Source organism: Pungitius pungitius, chromosome 10, assembly GCF_949316345.1.
Source record: "Pungitius pungitius chromosome 10, fPunPun2.1, whole genome shotgun sequence".
Classification (NCBI taxonomy): Eukaryota; Metazoa; Chordata; class Actinopteri; order Perciformes; family Gasterosteidae; genus Pungitius; species Pungitius pungitius.
Genome location: NC_084909.1, coordinates 8,257,701 through 8,272,261, shown reverse-complemented (window position 1 = coordinate 8,272,261; position 14,561 = coordinate 8,257,701). Strand labels below are relative to the sequence as shown.

At 43.6% G+C, this 14,561-nt stretch overlaps 1 protein-coding gene across 1 annotated transcript; it reads right to left on the bottom strand.

Annotated features, from left to right (window-relative positions):
- Positions 1–4,251: 4,251 nt before the first annotated feature.
- zgc:162707 (UPF0524 protein C3orf70 homolog B) lies at positions 4,252–14,274 on the bottom strand. The gene is made up of 2 exons (XM_037488470.2): positions 13,661–14,274; positions 4,252–6,593 (listed from the first exon to the last, which is right to left on the bottom strand). Exons 1-2 carry the CDS (start codon positions 13,842–13,844, stop codon positions 5,878–5,880), a joined length of 900 nt encoding a protein of 299 aa, XP_037344367.2. The 5' UTR covers positions 13,845–14,274; the 3' UTR covers positions 4,252–5,877.
- Between the last annotated feature and the right edge of the window lie 287 nt (positions 14,275–14,561).

Below are 14,561 nucleotides of genomic sequence, written 5' to 3'. Positions count from 1 at the left end.
TTTTTCACCCACACTCTCACTGTGCAGTGTAGGTGTAATGTCCTCTATTTAGATGCAATGCAAAGGTCGTGTGGGTGTACTGCAACTTAAGTCATGCAGCGAAAAGCAAAAAAGCCCAAGAATAGCCTCGTACAGTAGAGCCATGATTGAAGTATACAGGTAATCACAGCAAACACATGCGTCCAGGGTTAGGGTTACCTTCAGCTTTTGCATTGTCCCTCCTGTTTCCAGCCTTTAGGCTGAGCTTATCTAACCCACTGCTGGCTCCACAGCAGAGATGTTTGGACAATTTACATGACTTCTTATGTTTTCCATACTTAATTATTTGGAAAAACAGATTGGACGCTGTTGATAAGTCCACTGAAAGAAGGATAAGAAATAATGTTATCAAATATCTGTAGTCAGTGTGAAAGCTTTTGTTGACGCGGTTGTTTTGTAACTTAAACCCAAAGCGAAATAAGAAAATACCCAAGAAACACCCTCTTAGATTACAAGTGTGAAACACTAGATTATTGCGTGTGATTAGTAGAAAAGTCACACAGTCTGACATTTTAGAAACATAAAGAACCTTTTCAAGTGCTCTGACTTTTATCATTGCTTTTCATACTAGTTACAGGATAAAGGGTTTTTTTGAGATTTTCTGCGAGATCTCCACGCACATTAATGCATTGACAACGATCATCCTGAGGCACTGCAGTGGCCAAGATCTCGTAATGGAATAATTCCCCCGAAACCAGTGTTTTTTAAGGTGGACGGGCACTAGGCCTTTAGATTTAGAAGGCTTGCGTCTCATATGATTTCGGTCGTATGCTGGAAGCAATCGGGGTGCAGTACTGGCCTAGATCTGTTCCTCTATTCTGGGAAACCTTTTATAAAGTATTAAACAGTGGAGAACAATGTTATTTTTGAGCAGCAGCATTATAAAATACTCCCGCAGATGAGGGCCACATCTGTCCAAAGTGTTGTGGGAGAGGACTGGAGCTACCAATCATGTCAATTTTAACTGTGAGGCTTATTGATCCTCGACTGGTGCAGATAAGGAAGAAATCAATTTTTAAGATATTACAGGGTTCCAATGTCACGTTTGTAATTTCCCTGTAATTCAGTTTTTTCTCGAATTAAAGTTTTGTTGGTTGACACGAATCAATATTGAAGTTCTTGTGTGGATGCATTTCAATTGATTGAAGTCCCACATTGGACTCTTAGGCAACCTGCTTGTGTACTGACCATTGTGAAAACAGTGTTTTATTTCAGTGCCATGTGAAGATAAAAAGAAAGATAATTACTCTCATCATACTTATAATTATTTTATCAGTATCTTAACGGGCTGCTCAAGAACGCTGCTCTACTTATATAATGACCAAAATAAATAAACCACATCCTCTCATGTTCAGCTTCAAACAATGAGTCAGATTAGAGAGAAGTAAGATAAGTGTGCACAGAGAGCAGAGACATACGACCGCTCCTAATGACGGTGGTTCCTGTTTCTAGAAAAAAAGTCATCGGAGAAAAGATTTAGCAATCTGAAAAGCGGACACGGGAGAAGTCGGCCATATTGACTTCCCTTGCTTTCAAGTTGTAAGCCAGCGCAGGCCTTCCCGTCATCCTCCGACTCTTTGATGTGATTAAGATGGATTCAGACTTTTCCTCAGCGCTAATAAAAAAATACAAGAAATAACTCAGCCAATGGCCACTATTATAACAGCAAGAACTGCAAAAAAGTACGCTATTATTCCACTTAGAATTATTTTGTAGCTGTGAACAGGTGGACCCAACAATCATTGAGTGACAAACAATCCATTTCAAACGTAAAGAAGATGTGGCAAAAGTGATTATTCAAGCAGCATTTTCTCTAAGTAGAGAATCCCCATCTATTACAGCCTAATACCCAGCAACAAAGCCCACTAATCACATTACTGTACATCACCGTGAGTCATTCCGCCATCGCACAAAGGCCCTCGCGAGCTCTTCGGCAGAAAGGATGAGTCACCGAGCGGCTTTAAGCGACAAAAAGGGGGGGGGGGGGGCAGCGCTTTTGAAACACAGCCCTGTCCTCTGTCCTCACAAGAACTTGAAGCTGTTGTCTGGAGTTCGCGGGGAGAAAGCGTCGCTCTGTGTGTAAAAAGGAAAGAGGGCTCTAAATCCATTTCAAAGACGAGGGCAGACAGTGACGGGAAAAGTAATGAATATTTTAAAGGCGGGGAGTCGCGAGGCTGCTCTCCAGGTGACGCTCCGGCGTTTATGGAGCTTATCAGAAACTCCATCGCCTCCCCCCCCCCCCCCACCCCGGGGAGCGAAAGCCGCGGCGTTTGCTTGTTTATCAGCGGCCTGTTGCTGCCTGCTCACCGCCTGCATCAGCCCAATCAGGGGGGCGTTTGCTGTGAATTGGACATGTAAATGACCGTTTTTTTTGATGGAGTGCTGGGGTTTGGCTGTGGATGTCTCACATTAGAGACGGGGGCTGTGTGAGGAAGCTGCATGCAATATGGTGCAGGTTCCCTGAAGGGAGCGGATATGGATATCCATGAGGTGCACTGTCAAATTATAAATGAAATTAACACCGTAACTCCTGGTTTCCACTTTTAACTTTCCCCTTAGGTTACTTTGAAGTTGGTCAAATGAGTTTTTTGGCGCAGCCCTGTTCACATTCTTTGCTTGTATCAGCTCTGCTTTGAAGCTGCTTGACGTTCACATGATGTTTCTACCAGTGTTTTTACTTTTACGCTTACGGTATTTGGCATATAACAGACAATAAAAATCCCAAATTACCGTCATTTGCTAACTGCAAAGCATCACATTCTCTTAAATACCTTGAACGTGTAAATGGGTTGGCTTTTCAGAGAAAAGGGTAAAAACAACAACATAACGTTTTTCAAAACATACAGTTTGGGCAATAGAATGGATTTACTAAAGCAAATGGATAGCAGAGAATGCTTTGAATGGACTCAGCCTGAAGCCTCTCTTACTCAGGTAACGCACTGCCGGCGCCCCCACGTTTTCATTTTGTGAGTATTTGAGTTCTCGCTTCTTTCCCATAAAGGGCAACTGGAGAGAAAGCGCAATTATGAGAAATTAAAAGGAAATCCCCCCCGAGGACGCTAATCTGTTAGTAGGCAAATCAGAGCAAGGAGCTGACAACATCTCTCTACCGCTTGTGTGACTGTGCCAACCACGCTTCCACAACAGTCCTTGAACGAGGGCGTTTTTTGATATGCCGTGTATCGTACTGTGTATGTGTGTGTGTGCATGTGTGTGTGTGTGTGCGTGAGAGAGAGAGAGAGATAGTCAGCAGGTTTCGGCAGTGCTCAAGGTGCCTGCCAGTTGAATGACTTTGCTGTGACGGATTAACAGTAACAGCAATCTATCTATCTATCTATCTAGTAGCTCTTGAAAAAACTATTTTAAGATGTTGAACTACATGCAACTCTGTGTGTCTGCTCTCTCTCTCTCTCACACACACACACACACACATGCTAGTCCGTGCAAAGTATTTTCATGTGCTTGCATCATCATCATTAATTGAGATTCCTCAGCCTGTCGCTTCCATGCATCCACTCGCACTTTCTCCTCTTTACTCTTTGTTGTCATCCAGGCTCTCCAGTTGGCACACACCTCCTCCTCATGCAGCTGGGTATTGACTGCATATACATAATATAAAAAAGATCAACACCTCATCTCGGCCTTGGTTTTGTCTTTGCACTAGAGTACAAATAGTCGATAGGCGCGATGAAGCGGAAAAAGAGAAGCACGGAGAAATCAATCTGGGCTCAAAGTCAAGGGGAGAGAGGTACATGTGTGGCTTCACACAAACTCAGCTGCTAGATGAAGACTCTCTGCTGCAGAGACTCAGAGGACATTGCTGGACTGTCCCCATTCCTGGGTTTGGGTCCAAAGGAGTCAAGAGGTGGAGGACTCTTACCCACGTTGTATTTCGACCATCATATACAGCATAGAATTGAGGCTCTAATCTGATCTTGATTTTTCATTGCCGTGCAAGAGAGAAAAGGTTACAAAAGAGAGGGAAGAACATTAGTCAAAATATTTTAGAGGAGAAAATAAAAGGTAAAAAATCACAGCCAAAGTGATGACTCAATCAATCTCCCGCTTTGCTGCTCGACTCAAACTGTGGAGAGCATCACTCATCTGTGTGTCAGGAGAAGGATCTTTGGCCGCAAAGAAGATTTGAATTTTCTTTGGCAGAAAATGCTCTACACTGACTACAAAAGACAAATTGAAGGAGGGAAAGTGTGAGTATCATTTGGATTTATTCATATGAAAATAATATGACAAGAGTGAGACCATAGCATATGTTTTAACGTATTCAGAGGGACTGTCTTGAGTTTAATGTCAAGGGCCGTTCCTGAATAAGAGAAAAACCTTTGACGGATTTGTTTACTTCAAACACTGAACCATAAATTTGTGTTTTTACTTGAGGGGCAAAATAATGCAGTCATGCAAAATTATGTTTTTCCTTCTTTTTTTCTTACATCTAGCATATCATTGTAGCAGTACATATTTGTGAAGGTTTTAGTGATTCTTGCAGATAACTCTCCAGGAAATAAAAATAACAGTTGAAACATTAAAACAATTTTCTTCCTTCTACTAACTTGACTAATGAGGGTCTGTCTGACAAATATTATATTTGAGTGTATTTCTTATAACATCACAACATCATTCTATTCCATACATTAACCTGCTTTAAAGGCGCTCTAAGTGAGATTTCTCACTATAACACAAAATAGCTTTCAATCCTTTATCAGACTCTCTCAGCTGGAATCACGGGACATCTCACCATCGAACCCAAAACGCCAAGAGCAATTCAATTTTTAAGTCTATATGTTAATATATATAATATGTATATTCCCTCTTCCCTAGGTGCTCTCTTCTAATATTCTGCTTTAACAACTCCTGCTTTGTCACTGTAACTCTGCCAGACACGTCTTTGCTATTTCATTTCCTGGATGCTAATAGAGGTCAATACAAGTCATGTTTTGCTTAACGCCCCATTTAACCTGGATCGGCACAGCAGTCCAGACCAGGTTGACCAGAATATGTGGTCAGAAGAATGTGTTAATGTCTGATAAATGGCTTGATAAGAGTCTCCTTGGCCCTCGCTGGCAGTGACAGTGTATGAATGTGCTTCTTTGTAATCCTTGATTGTCGAACACTGTCCTGCCTACGTACCTACGGCCTGTGTTGGTGCCAGTGAAGTGCACGCGAACTGACAGCCGTGTCCCAGCAGCCCGGAGCAGAGTGGTTAACGGGCTGATTTGGTTTAGGCCCATGAGAGGTAGCTGGCCTCGCAGTTATTATGCTTAATTGTAGGAATGAATAATACGTGTGGGTGGGTCCATTGACCAGAGGAACGAGAAATGGCAGACCTACGTATCTGCAAGAGTGAATAAGAATAAAGTCTGTCTGGCAGATTGACGGCTGGCGAACACTAATTGTTTGCCTAACTGCGTATTATCAGGAAACCTACTCATGCCACCTTTATTCATACAAAATGTAGCTCCAGTAATATATGCCTAAAGAGAAAAGTCTCATTTTCTTCTGACTGAAGTGCACCTATCATTGAATCATTTTGCTGTGCATAGGGGTATTTGGTCCACTGTGCATGTGCTTAATATTCTTGTGCTTGTGGCTTTCTGTGTTGTGATAAATTCACTCCATGCAGGGGAGGCGGACAGATGAGATGCACAGTCCTCGGCCACCTGCCGCAAAGAAACGCAACCAAACCACCAAGCGAAGCTCTGCTGAACCGCAGGGAGGGGGGGTTGTGTCCCATCAGTCCACGTGGAATAAATCCTCAGGTGTGATTCTCGTCATTTCTTCTCTGAGGCTCACAAGCCGGTGTCCACGACGGCGTTGTGTCGGCTACACCGTCGTTTCAATCTTTTCGATGATCTCTATCATGGACTTGGAGGGGGAGAGCAGAGAGCAGTCGTCCTGATCCCACACGCTGCCGGGGCTGGATTTCCCATCCGTGCTCAGCTCGTCCTCCTCCTCCTCTTCCTCCTCCTCCTCCTCCTCCTCCTCCGTTTCCTCCTCGCAGGACTCCAGGTAATGCAGACCCAACGCGTTGATGCCGGAGTCCTCAGAGCTGGAGGGAGAGGAGCACTGGTCCATTTTGGTGCCTTTTATCTTATCCACAGGGGTAGGGTGTTTGTGTTCGCTGTGCACGTGCGGGGCCTGCTGGACCTGCTGCGAAGGCGCCCGTTGGGCCGGCGGTGCAGGCTTCACCGGTTGCCGAGGCGGAGCGGGCTTCTGGGGCACCTGAGGTGTTGAGGGCGCAGGCCGGGGAGGGGTGGAAGCACGCGGAGGTTCCGGTATGGCAGGCGGCGGGCGCTGCACGTAGCACATCTTTCCGTTGATGCGCTTGACGACGTAGTCGTCCACAAACAGATCAGCTATGACGCAGTACTTGGGCGACTCCAGGTGAGGGGGGGACTGGAAGCAGGGGGCGAGTTTCAGGAAGCGCTCGGCCAGGGCGACGGACAGGTCCATGGTTCCGCTGTACTCCGTCCCATCGGCTGGCACGGCCGTGGTGGGCAGGTGGCACACGTTGGTCATGGGCTGGTAAACATACTTGCCTAAAAAAAAAAAAAGCTCTGATTAATTCAGTGTATGCTTCCCAACAGCAAACTGACACGGTTGACAAGTTGAAGGTGTACGTATTGGAGCCTTCAGGGGGTTAAGGAGATGCATGTTTCCGGAATTCGACAACAAAAAAGAAGCTTAAAGGAAACGGAATATTGGATCTATTAATGGAGACTAATGTGTTCCCCACATCAACTTAAAAGGTGATTTTATGTCAATGTAGCTTGTTTTCCGCTGCCCCGAGGTCATTTTAAAACACTCAATGCAGGTTTAAATCAATAAAAGAGTCAAGTCCAAACTGGCACCCTGTGGAGACATTTGGCAGGGATCCAGACAGCAACATGTAAATGTACATTTTACCAACTATTATCCTCCGTTCTGCTGTGTTCATTTCACCAAATGCATGTTTCACGCAAAGTATTGTTTAGCTTTTACATTTCAACTCTCCATCTTTTCTCTCCAAATAGATGACACTTGTACATCCATCAGTCGGATCTAGTGTAAAGCCGTCCCGTCATGTTAAACTGCCCTTGAGCTCTTAGCTCATACATTGCTTGTTGTATCTAGCACATCAATATTAGCAGTACTATTAGTAGGTAATAAACATTTGTTTTCAGTCAGTCTCGGCCAAGAACAATGTTTTTGATGCCAAGAAGTGAGGGAGGCACGAGTGAATAGCGTGCATGTAAGAAACGTATCATCTGTTTTTTTTCCTATTAAATCGGTAGCTAAAGCAATTGACACATCAAAAACGATTTTGTGTTGCCCAAGGCAGAAAAACACACCTGCCCTGCCACCACTAGATGAGATGAAGCTGAAGCTGGAGTGTAACATCATTTAAATAGCAGGCCCTCCACAGTAGTGTGGCAATAATTTTCAACTATGTGAAACTGATGCAAGGCGTAACAATAAAATGACAATATAATATATATGATTAAGACCATCTGTACAAAAATGTGGTTCTTGAGCAAAACAAAATGGCTTAAAATGGTGGTGATAAAATAAATCCTAGATGAAGATAAAGGCCCCAAAATTGTTCTGGAAACCGTCCACTTTCATACAAACTGCCAAGCCTCCCATCCTGGCAAAACCTTAACTGGAGGTGATATCGCATACTGGTGTGCAAAATGACTCTTCCAAATGTTACTCATTGTTTGCCGCCCACTGCCTCCGACTCCGAGCTGTGTGTTTAACCCGCTCCCTGAAGAGAGAGAGAGAGAAGCTACAGAAGATGACAGGACTGCGCAGCGCTTCCTCTCCGTGTCCTTGCCTTTTGTCTCACTGGCCGGGGGATCCATTCAATCAAAACCTTTTCACAGGTTACAGTGAAAACGTCTTTCATATGGAAGTGGCTTTGTTTTGGGAGGATGAGACGCAAAAAACATACTGAGTGTAACTAAAGTGACAATGAGTCCTGTTTGATTTAGAATGCGTCACAAAGGGAAAACAAAGGAACTGTGCTTGGCGTTTAGCAGCCTCAAGTATTCATCCGTCTCCTAAGCCCCATACTAACATGCAATAGAATTGTGTTTATGTTTCCATTTTTTATTGAAAATTGGAGAATACTGTGTGTCCAGGAATATAACTATAGACACAGAGAGATAATGCTGTATTTTCAACAGTGGGACAAAGGCTCAATAGCTGTTTAGCCCTAGACCCTGACTTATCAGACATGTATCCAAATTAAAATGTTTGAGATTGCACTTAAATCTTTATTAACCGCACATAAGACTGGTGACTTAATTCAGTTGACCGCATTAAGGACAGAAAACTGCATCACACGTCCACGTGAAACCATTGAAAGAGGATTTATGTCGGTATTCTTTGTGAACACTGTTAACGCAAAACACAGGAGCTCATTACAGTCAAAAGAGGGAGAGGGTAGCAGTCCTCGGTTTAATGAGAGAAACGCAATGGTCCATGTTCGGACTGGGATGAAGTCACTCAGGCAGGCAAAACAGCGGCAACAAATGTCTTGGCATTTCGTTTTTAGCATATTGAATCCCAATATGCACGGGCAGAGCAAACAACAGACATGAGGGGCAACATAACACAACATTGGTTTGTATTATAAACATGCCTGCGATGAAGACTGAAAAAACAACACTTGATGTAAGAGATTGTAAGAGAGTTAGTGCTTCAGAATCAAAAGAAGAAGCTTCTCTGCAGACCCACCACCTTACACTTTCAATCTTCCTGTGAGAAATACACTCCAGTGGAAGCCAGGCATCAATGCAACACAATAAAATGCAGCCTCTGGGCATTTTGCACTTAGTGTAGAGAAAAAGACTCCTTGTACTTGTTTTCTAAGTGGCCTTTCATCGCATTATAATAAAAAGCTGCTGAAAGCAAGACGTTGACTGGAGAATGCTGAAAGGCATTGTGGGGGATGTAGGAGATCAGGGACTGGACGAGATGTAAGGCATTCTGGCACATAAAAGGAGTAGCCTCCTTTGCTACAAGAATGTAATTACAGTTTTGGGCTTTGTCAATGGAAATATAACAATACGTGTAAGATGGAAAGAATGAACATTAAAAGACATGTAATAATAATGTGCTAAATTTGGTATTAATTTGTTTGAGAGAATTAATTGGCCTAATTTAAACACAAGGATCTCAAAGCGTTTTTATAAATACATTTATTTTGGTAAAAAATTTGTAGCTCAGAGTTCAAGAGGTGAATGAAATAGAGTTTGGAGAGGAGGAGCTGAAATACGAGTAGCTCCAACTCTGCTCCCATCGGCCTCCATCTTGTATACCTTCTCTGTTCTCTCGCTCTCTCTCTCTGGGCTGTGGCTGCCTGACGGCTGCATATTCTAGTGGTTTAATACAGGAGAATGTCTCTCTGATAAGTCAGCACGTAGCTCCTCAATATCCCTCTCTTTCTCACACAGAGTATCGGCATCACATTTTATCATTTCAGATCCTTTCCATCGCAGCTGCAAGAAAAATACTAATACTAAAACTCAAAATTTAATGAAGATAAATCTGCATGACACATCATCTTATTCGAAATCCTCAGGGGTTACTGAGTCATTAACCCCCTTAAATTGATTTTTGTGTGTGTTTGGGCAGAAGCCAGAAGTCTTTGTGTGCTGCCTGAGAGAATCTTCTACTAAGAGCAGCAATCAGGTTCAAAGGTTGGCAAAATCAAGTAAACAAACTCATTTCAGAAGATTGTTTCCATTTATCAACAGCAGCTGCACCCGTTTGGTCGGGGGATACGCTGCGCTCACACATCCGCTGCTCTTTGGGTTTTAAATCCGCCCGAGAGGCCGAGGCAACAACATAGTTTCGGGTTTCAACGAAGGGAGGTGGTCTGACCCGGCATCATGTGAGACTCCTTTCCTGTTTCCTGCCTCCAGAGGCACAAGGCCGCTCCTGACTGGCTGCCAGTTGGAAAGTCCCTTCTAAGAGTCTTTCATCATGAAACAACTCTGTGGACGGTTCTTCCTGTGCACAATTTGCATTAAGCTCCAACTCCTGTAAAGGATTGGTTCAGAGTTTTTTTAATAAAATACCCATATGCCCCAATGTTGCTTATAAAAAATACACTTCCTTCACAGTAATCTGATCTATGGATCTAGAGCAAACAACAATTCGGTTAAAAAATACATTTTTTGCAGCAGGCAATTTGTGTTACCATAGTCGGAAAAGCACAGTTGTTACTAATTGCATTAATGGCTCTGTTCTGTTAGTGGCGCCTTGGGTAAATTGTTGTTCTCTATACACCCAACCATTTGGATTCAACACCATGCAAAGAGGGAAAGCATCGGGGATAAAGGTGATGGTGTTGTGCTCAAAGACATGAGCACAACAACAACGCTTTGGTCCCGTGTTGGTTTGCCCACAAAACAATAATTAGGCTACGTGGGTGTCATGTTTAAATTAGGAGAATTATGAGAGTGGATTTGTTTGAAGAAGGAATCTTGTTGCAATGTGGATATGCCTTCTAAAGCATAAACATAGACATAAAGCCACAAAGATGTATGAGGCTTTATGTTAATTAAGTCAAGTGGGTGTTTTTGAAGTCGCAGTCTTTCTTGTGCATTACTTCCACTTTCTGTGACTTTAGCTTTGGACTGCCCTGCTTCCAGCATTGTTGTTCCCAAATATGAACCACCAATCATAACAAAATAATAAATGAATAAAAGCTAAAGCTTTTTATGATGCAGCGCTGCGGCAAATTTAGAATTGGTCAGCAAATCAATCAGTGTAAGGCGGAGCTTTGTCCAACAACCCTCCATATTCCCTTTAGAAGTTGCATGCTACAGCTGCACGCTGTGACCGATGAGATGAGGAAGTGGGACAGAACGAACCCTATTTTTTCCATCCAGGAGAGAAGTACACTGTAATGTACTAAATTGGAGCTGGCAGTGAAAAGCAGATTGACAAGAATGTTCAGGACTCATTACACTATGTTAGACTATCTTAATGAGCAATTCATTGCTTTGCCTTGTAATTATAATCAGTTAGGATAAAAAGAGAGAAAAGAAATATTCAGACCAGGTGGTTTCAGTGTTGCTGGGAGCAGAAGCTCTCATCAGACATGACATATTGGCGGTGACTCAAAACACAGCTAATTACCACTGAGAAGCTTGGACTGATGCAATCACCAGCTGGGAAAGCGGCCTCCACGTACATCCAATTCCAGCTCTTCCCCCTCTCCTCAGCCAACGTTTTTTTTTTTTTTGCAAAGCTACAACTCAGTGGAAACTACTGGAACGCCACCAGAGCATTGCTTTCATTCTGTCGCCTGCAAATATGTGCAGTCTGGTAGCAGCGAATGAAAGGAAGGCAAACAGAACATTTTTTTTTTGCTTGCAACAGCACATAAGAAGTAGGAGAAGCCAGAATTTATGTGACATAATCAATGCTCCAGAGGGTGCGATAGCGGAAATAATTTGTATTTGGATGCCGAGGCCAAGTCTTACTACACGTTGACCTTTTGTATTTGTTTGCCTTGTGAACCTATTAAAAATGTAATTAAAAAAGCGGTCCAGCAAATCCTCCTGTGGTGAATGCACAAGAACAAGTTTACAACCCAAACAAAAATTATTGAAACAGTTCAATTAAAAACTGACAAGATAAGGGTGGTTCCCTCTTTTGCATCCAGCTCAGTTATTGTCTAGAACGGAGGGTGTGAGCTTCATGCAGATGCACGCTGCTATACTCACACTAGGTGCTCTTTTTCTGCCTAATTCAGCAGTCCAAACTGGTTTATTCTCCCTGTGGTGCATGAGTGTCCTGCGAGGGGCACCGTCAAATTACAGCGGAAAAGGGAAGAGACGCTGAGAATCTGACCTGGCTGGCTTCTTCTTTCAATACAAGCCAGAATAAAGTAATGGTGACAAACTGCTGCATGTCCATTCACCAGTACATGTCTTAGCTTGAGAGATAAATATTTCAGAGCAGAAAAAGAGGATGCAAGACTAAATGTTTACAAATGATGCAACGCTACACAGGCTTTTCTGAGAAACATAAATCCCAGTTGGCTCATCATGAAAACCAGGAAGAAGCCATCGTTTTTTTTTTTTTTGCCTCATCGGATATATTAAAATCACTGGTCTCATTCTGGACGGAAGAGGGCATCTAAATCCAATGATTACATGGCAAAGATTACAATGTGACTTGTGCAGTGGCACACCATAAGCCCCCGACGGAGCGCTGCAGAGTGGAGGGTGATTGTGTTTCACACTGATCTGAGGATTTTCAGAGCAGCCAGAGGTGGGATGAATTAGGGCAGCACAAAGGGACGGACAGCCGGGCGGGTTCGGGCAGGGAGTGACAGGTCGAGAAAGGCTCAAATGGAGAGTGTCTGAGAGGTGGTGAAAGATGCGCTTAGACTTCACACGGAGAAGACAAGACACAAATCGTCAGTCCTATTGAGTCTCGTACAGTCCATTCAACAGTCGATCTAAATTGATAACAATGTTGTGGTTCTATTGAGTTATGTTAACATGATGAGGTACTGAAACTGAAGAATATCAGCTGATGACATGGATTTTACTTCAAAAAACGATGCTAATGGGATAAGTTGTTGTTGTAAATAAGTCCCATCAAAAGACCAAAGCAGGATGTTAATTAACCTTTCAGGACTTTCCAACATCGCTACACTATCACCCATCACCCATCACCCTGGCACATTCCTCTACCAGGTGAATGGAAATCTCTAAATGTGAGCCCTGACGTTTCCTTTGTACAAACGTGCAAAATCTGCTGGACTTTTTTTGCAAAAATGACCCAAAGAGGAAAAAATGTTGCATTTGTTGGGGACTATTTTCGGCTTTTGATTGATACACACTTGGTGCTTGAGTGTATTCACTGCGCGTTGGATTTTCCATTGGCTCATAATGAACTACATCTTTGTGTGATGTTACAGTAGAGCATAACAACACATCAGGTTTAGCCAATACAAACACTTCTTAGAAGGATACTTCTTAATTGATTTGAGGCATTAAGCAAGACATCACAAGACATGTCCTTAAAAGCAGAAATGAACGTGATGTCAAGTGCACTGTCATGAGATATATTTCAGTGCAATCATTTAGATTATTTTACATAATATAACCTCTCTAATAATTAGGATTTAAGATGGACAGATGCATTCCTTACAGGTATGCATATGCTCAAGAATGTTTTAGTTTGTTTTTTCCACTATCCTCTTAGTAAATAAAAGTAGAAGCACGTACTGCTGGGAGCATCATTCAAATCAACATCATCATCGTACTTATAAGTAATGTGTGCTTGTTAAATTGAACTCAACGGCACAACGAACAGCAGCACAGTGAAACAATAGAAGCATTCATGTAATCTGTTTAAGTCACTACATTTCCACGGCCTGCACTGAACTACAGCGCGTCGTATCACGATGGCACTAAAAGCTACACGAACAAAAATGAATGAATCTGAATACATTTTGGAAGTTTCGACATACATGTTTTAGCCACACTGAGGCAAATATCGAGTCATTCCTAAAACGGTCGCGCCACATCACGTGCTGCCGGCGCGGCGCGAGGCAGAGACGCTTTGGATTAAAACAGCACGTAGACAAACTCACAGTGACACCAGCCCAAGTGGCAGCACCAGTGCAGCTTGAAGCACTTCCCGTGGCTGTGGGTGGCGCAGATGGAGAGCCCGTCGCAGGGCAGGAAGTCCGGTCTCCCCGCGCAGCTCTTGGCCAAAGCCTGCGCCTCGTCCAACTTCTCACTCTTAGGACACTTCTGTGCTCGCGAGGTGGCCATGCCAACATTTCATGTATTTCCCCTCCCCACAAAAAAAAGAAGAAGAAAAAAAAAAACTACAACTACATAACCGTGACGGAGGTGAGGTTCTTTTTTTCTACGGTCCACGCAGCCCACGGAGCCTCTCAGCTGGGGGAGACGGACGGGAAAAGATCCAGAGCGGCCGGGTTACCGCTCGCGGAGAGCGCCGAGACGCGTCGTGTAACGAGGGAACGAGCGGAAATCAGCTCCGCGTAATGTGGCATTCAAAGCCTCCCACGGTCGCGAGTGGCGCGTCTCTCCATCCTCCCCTCGCGTCGGGAACCTCCTCTGTGCGAAAAGCCGGTGACGCGCGTCTGAACTTCATCGCACGACGGGAGGAGTCCACGAACACAAAAGCCAGCTGCTCTGCGCACTTCAAACACACGCACACACGCGCACGCGCACACACACACACACACACACTTCAATCGGCCCCCATCTATAACTTCAAAACAGCAGGGTCTCGATCTGATGGAGTAACTTGAATAGCGTTCAATGAATCCTGAATAGATTATTATATAATCTTAGTAGTAACTCATGGCTATTCATAGATCCTGCTTATTTTTGGACACGTTTTGGGCTGCTTTGAAACAACACATGTTCAGAAATGGTTGTTTTTTGCAGACAAAATGGAGCGTTATAATGTGTTATCCAGCTGCTGATTTTGGGGGCGTCGACCACTAGATGGCAACCCCA

Bases quoted from the DNA above. Each gene is read 5' to 3' on its own strand.
- zgc:162707 (XM_037488470.2), bottom strand. From the start codon at position 13,844: ATGGCCACCTCGCGAGCACAGAAGTGTCCTAAGAGTGAGAAGTTGGAC. The intron at 6,594-13,660 runs GTGAGTTTGTCT...TTTTTTTTTTAG, and splicing joins CCACTTGGGCTGGTGTCACT to GCAAGTATGTTTACCAGCCC.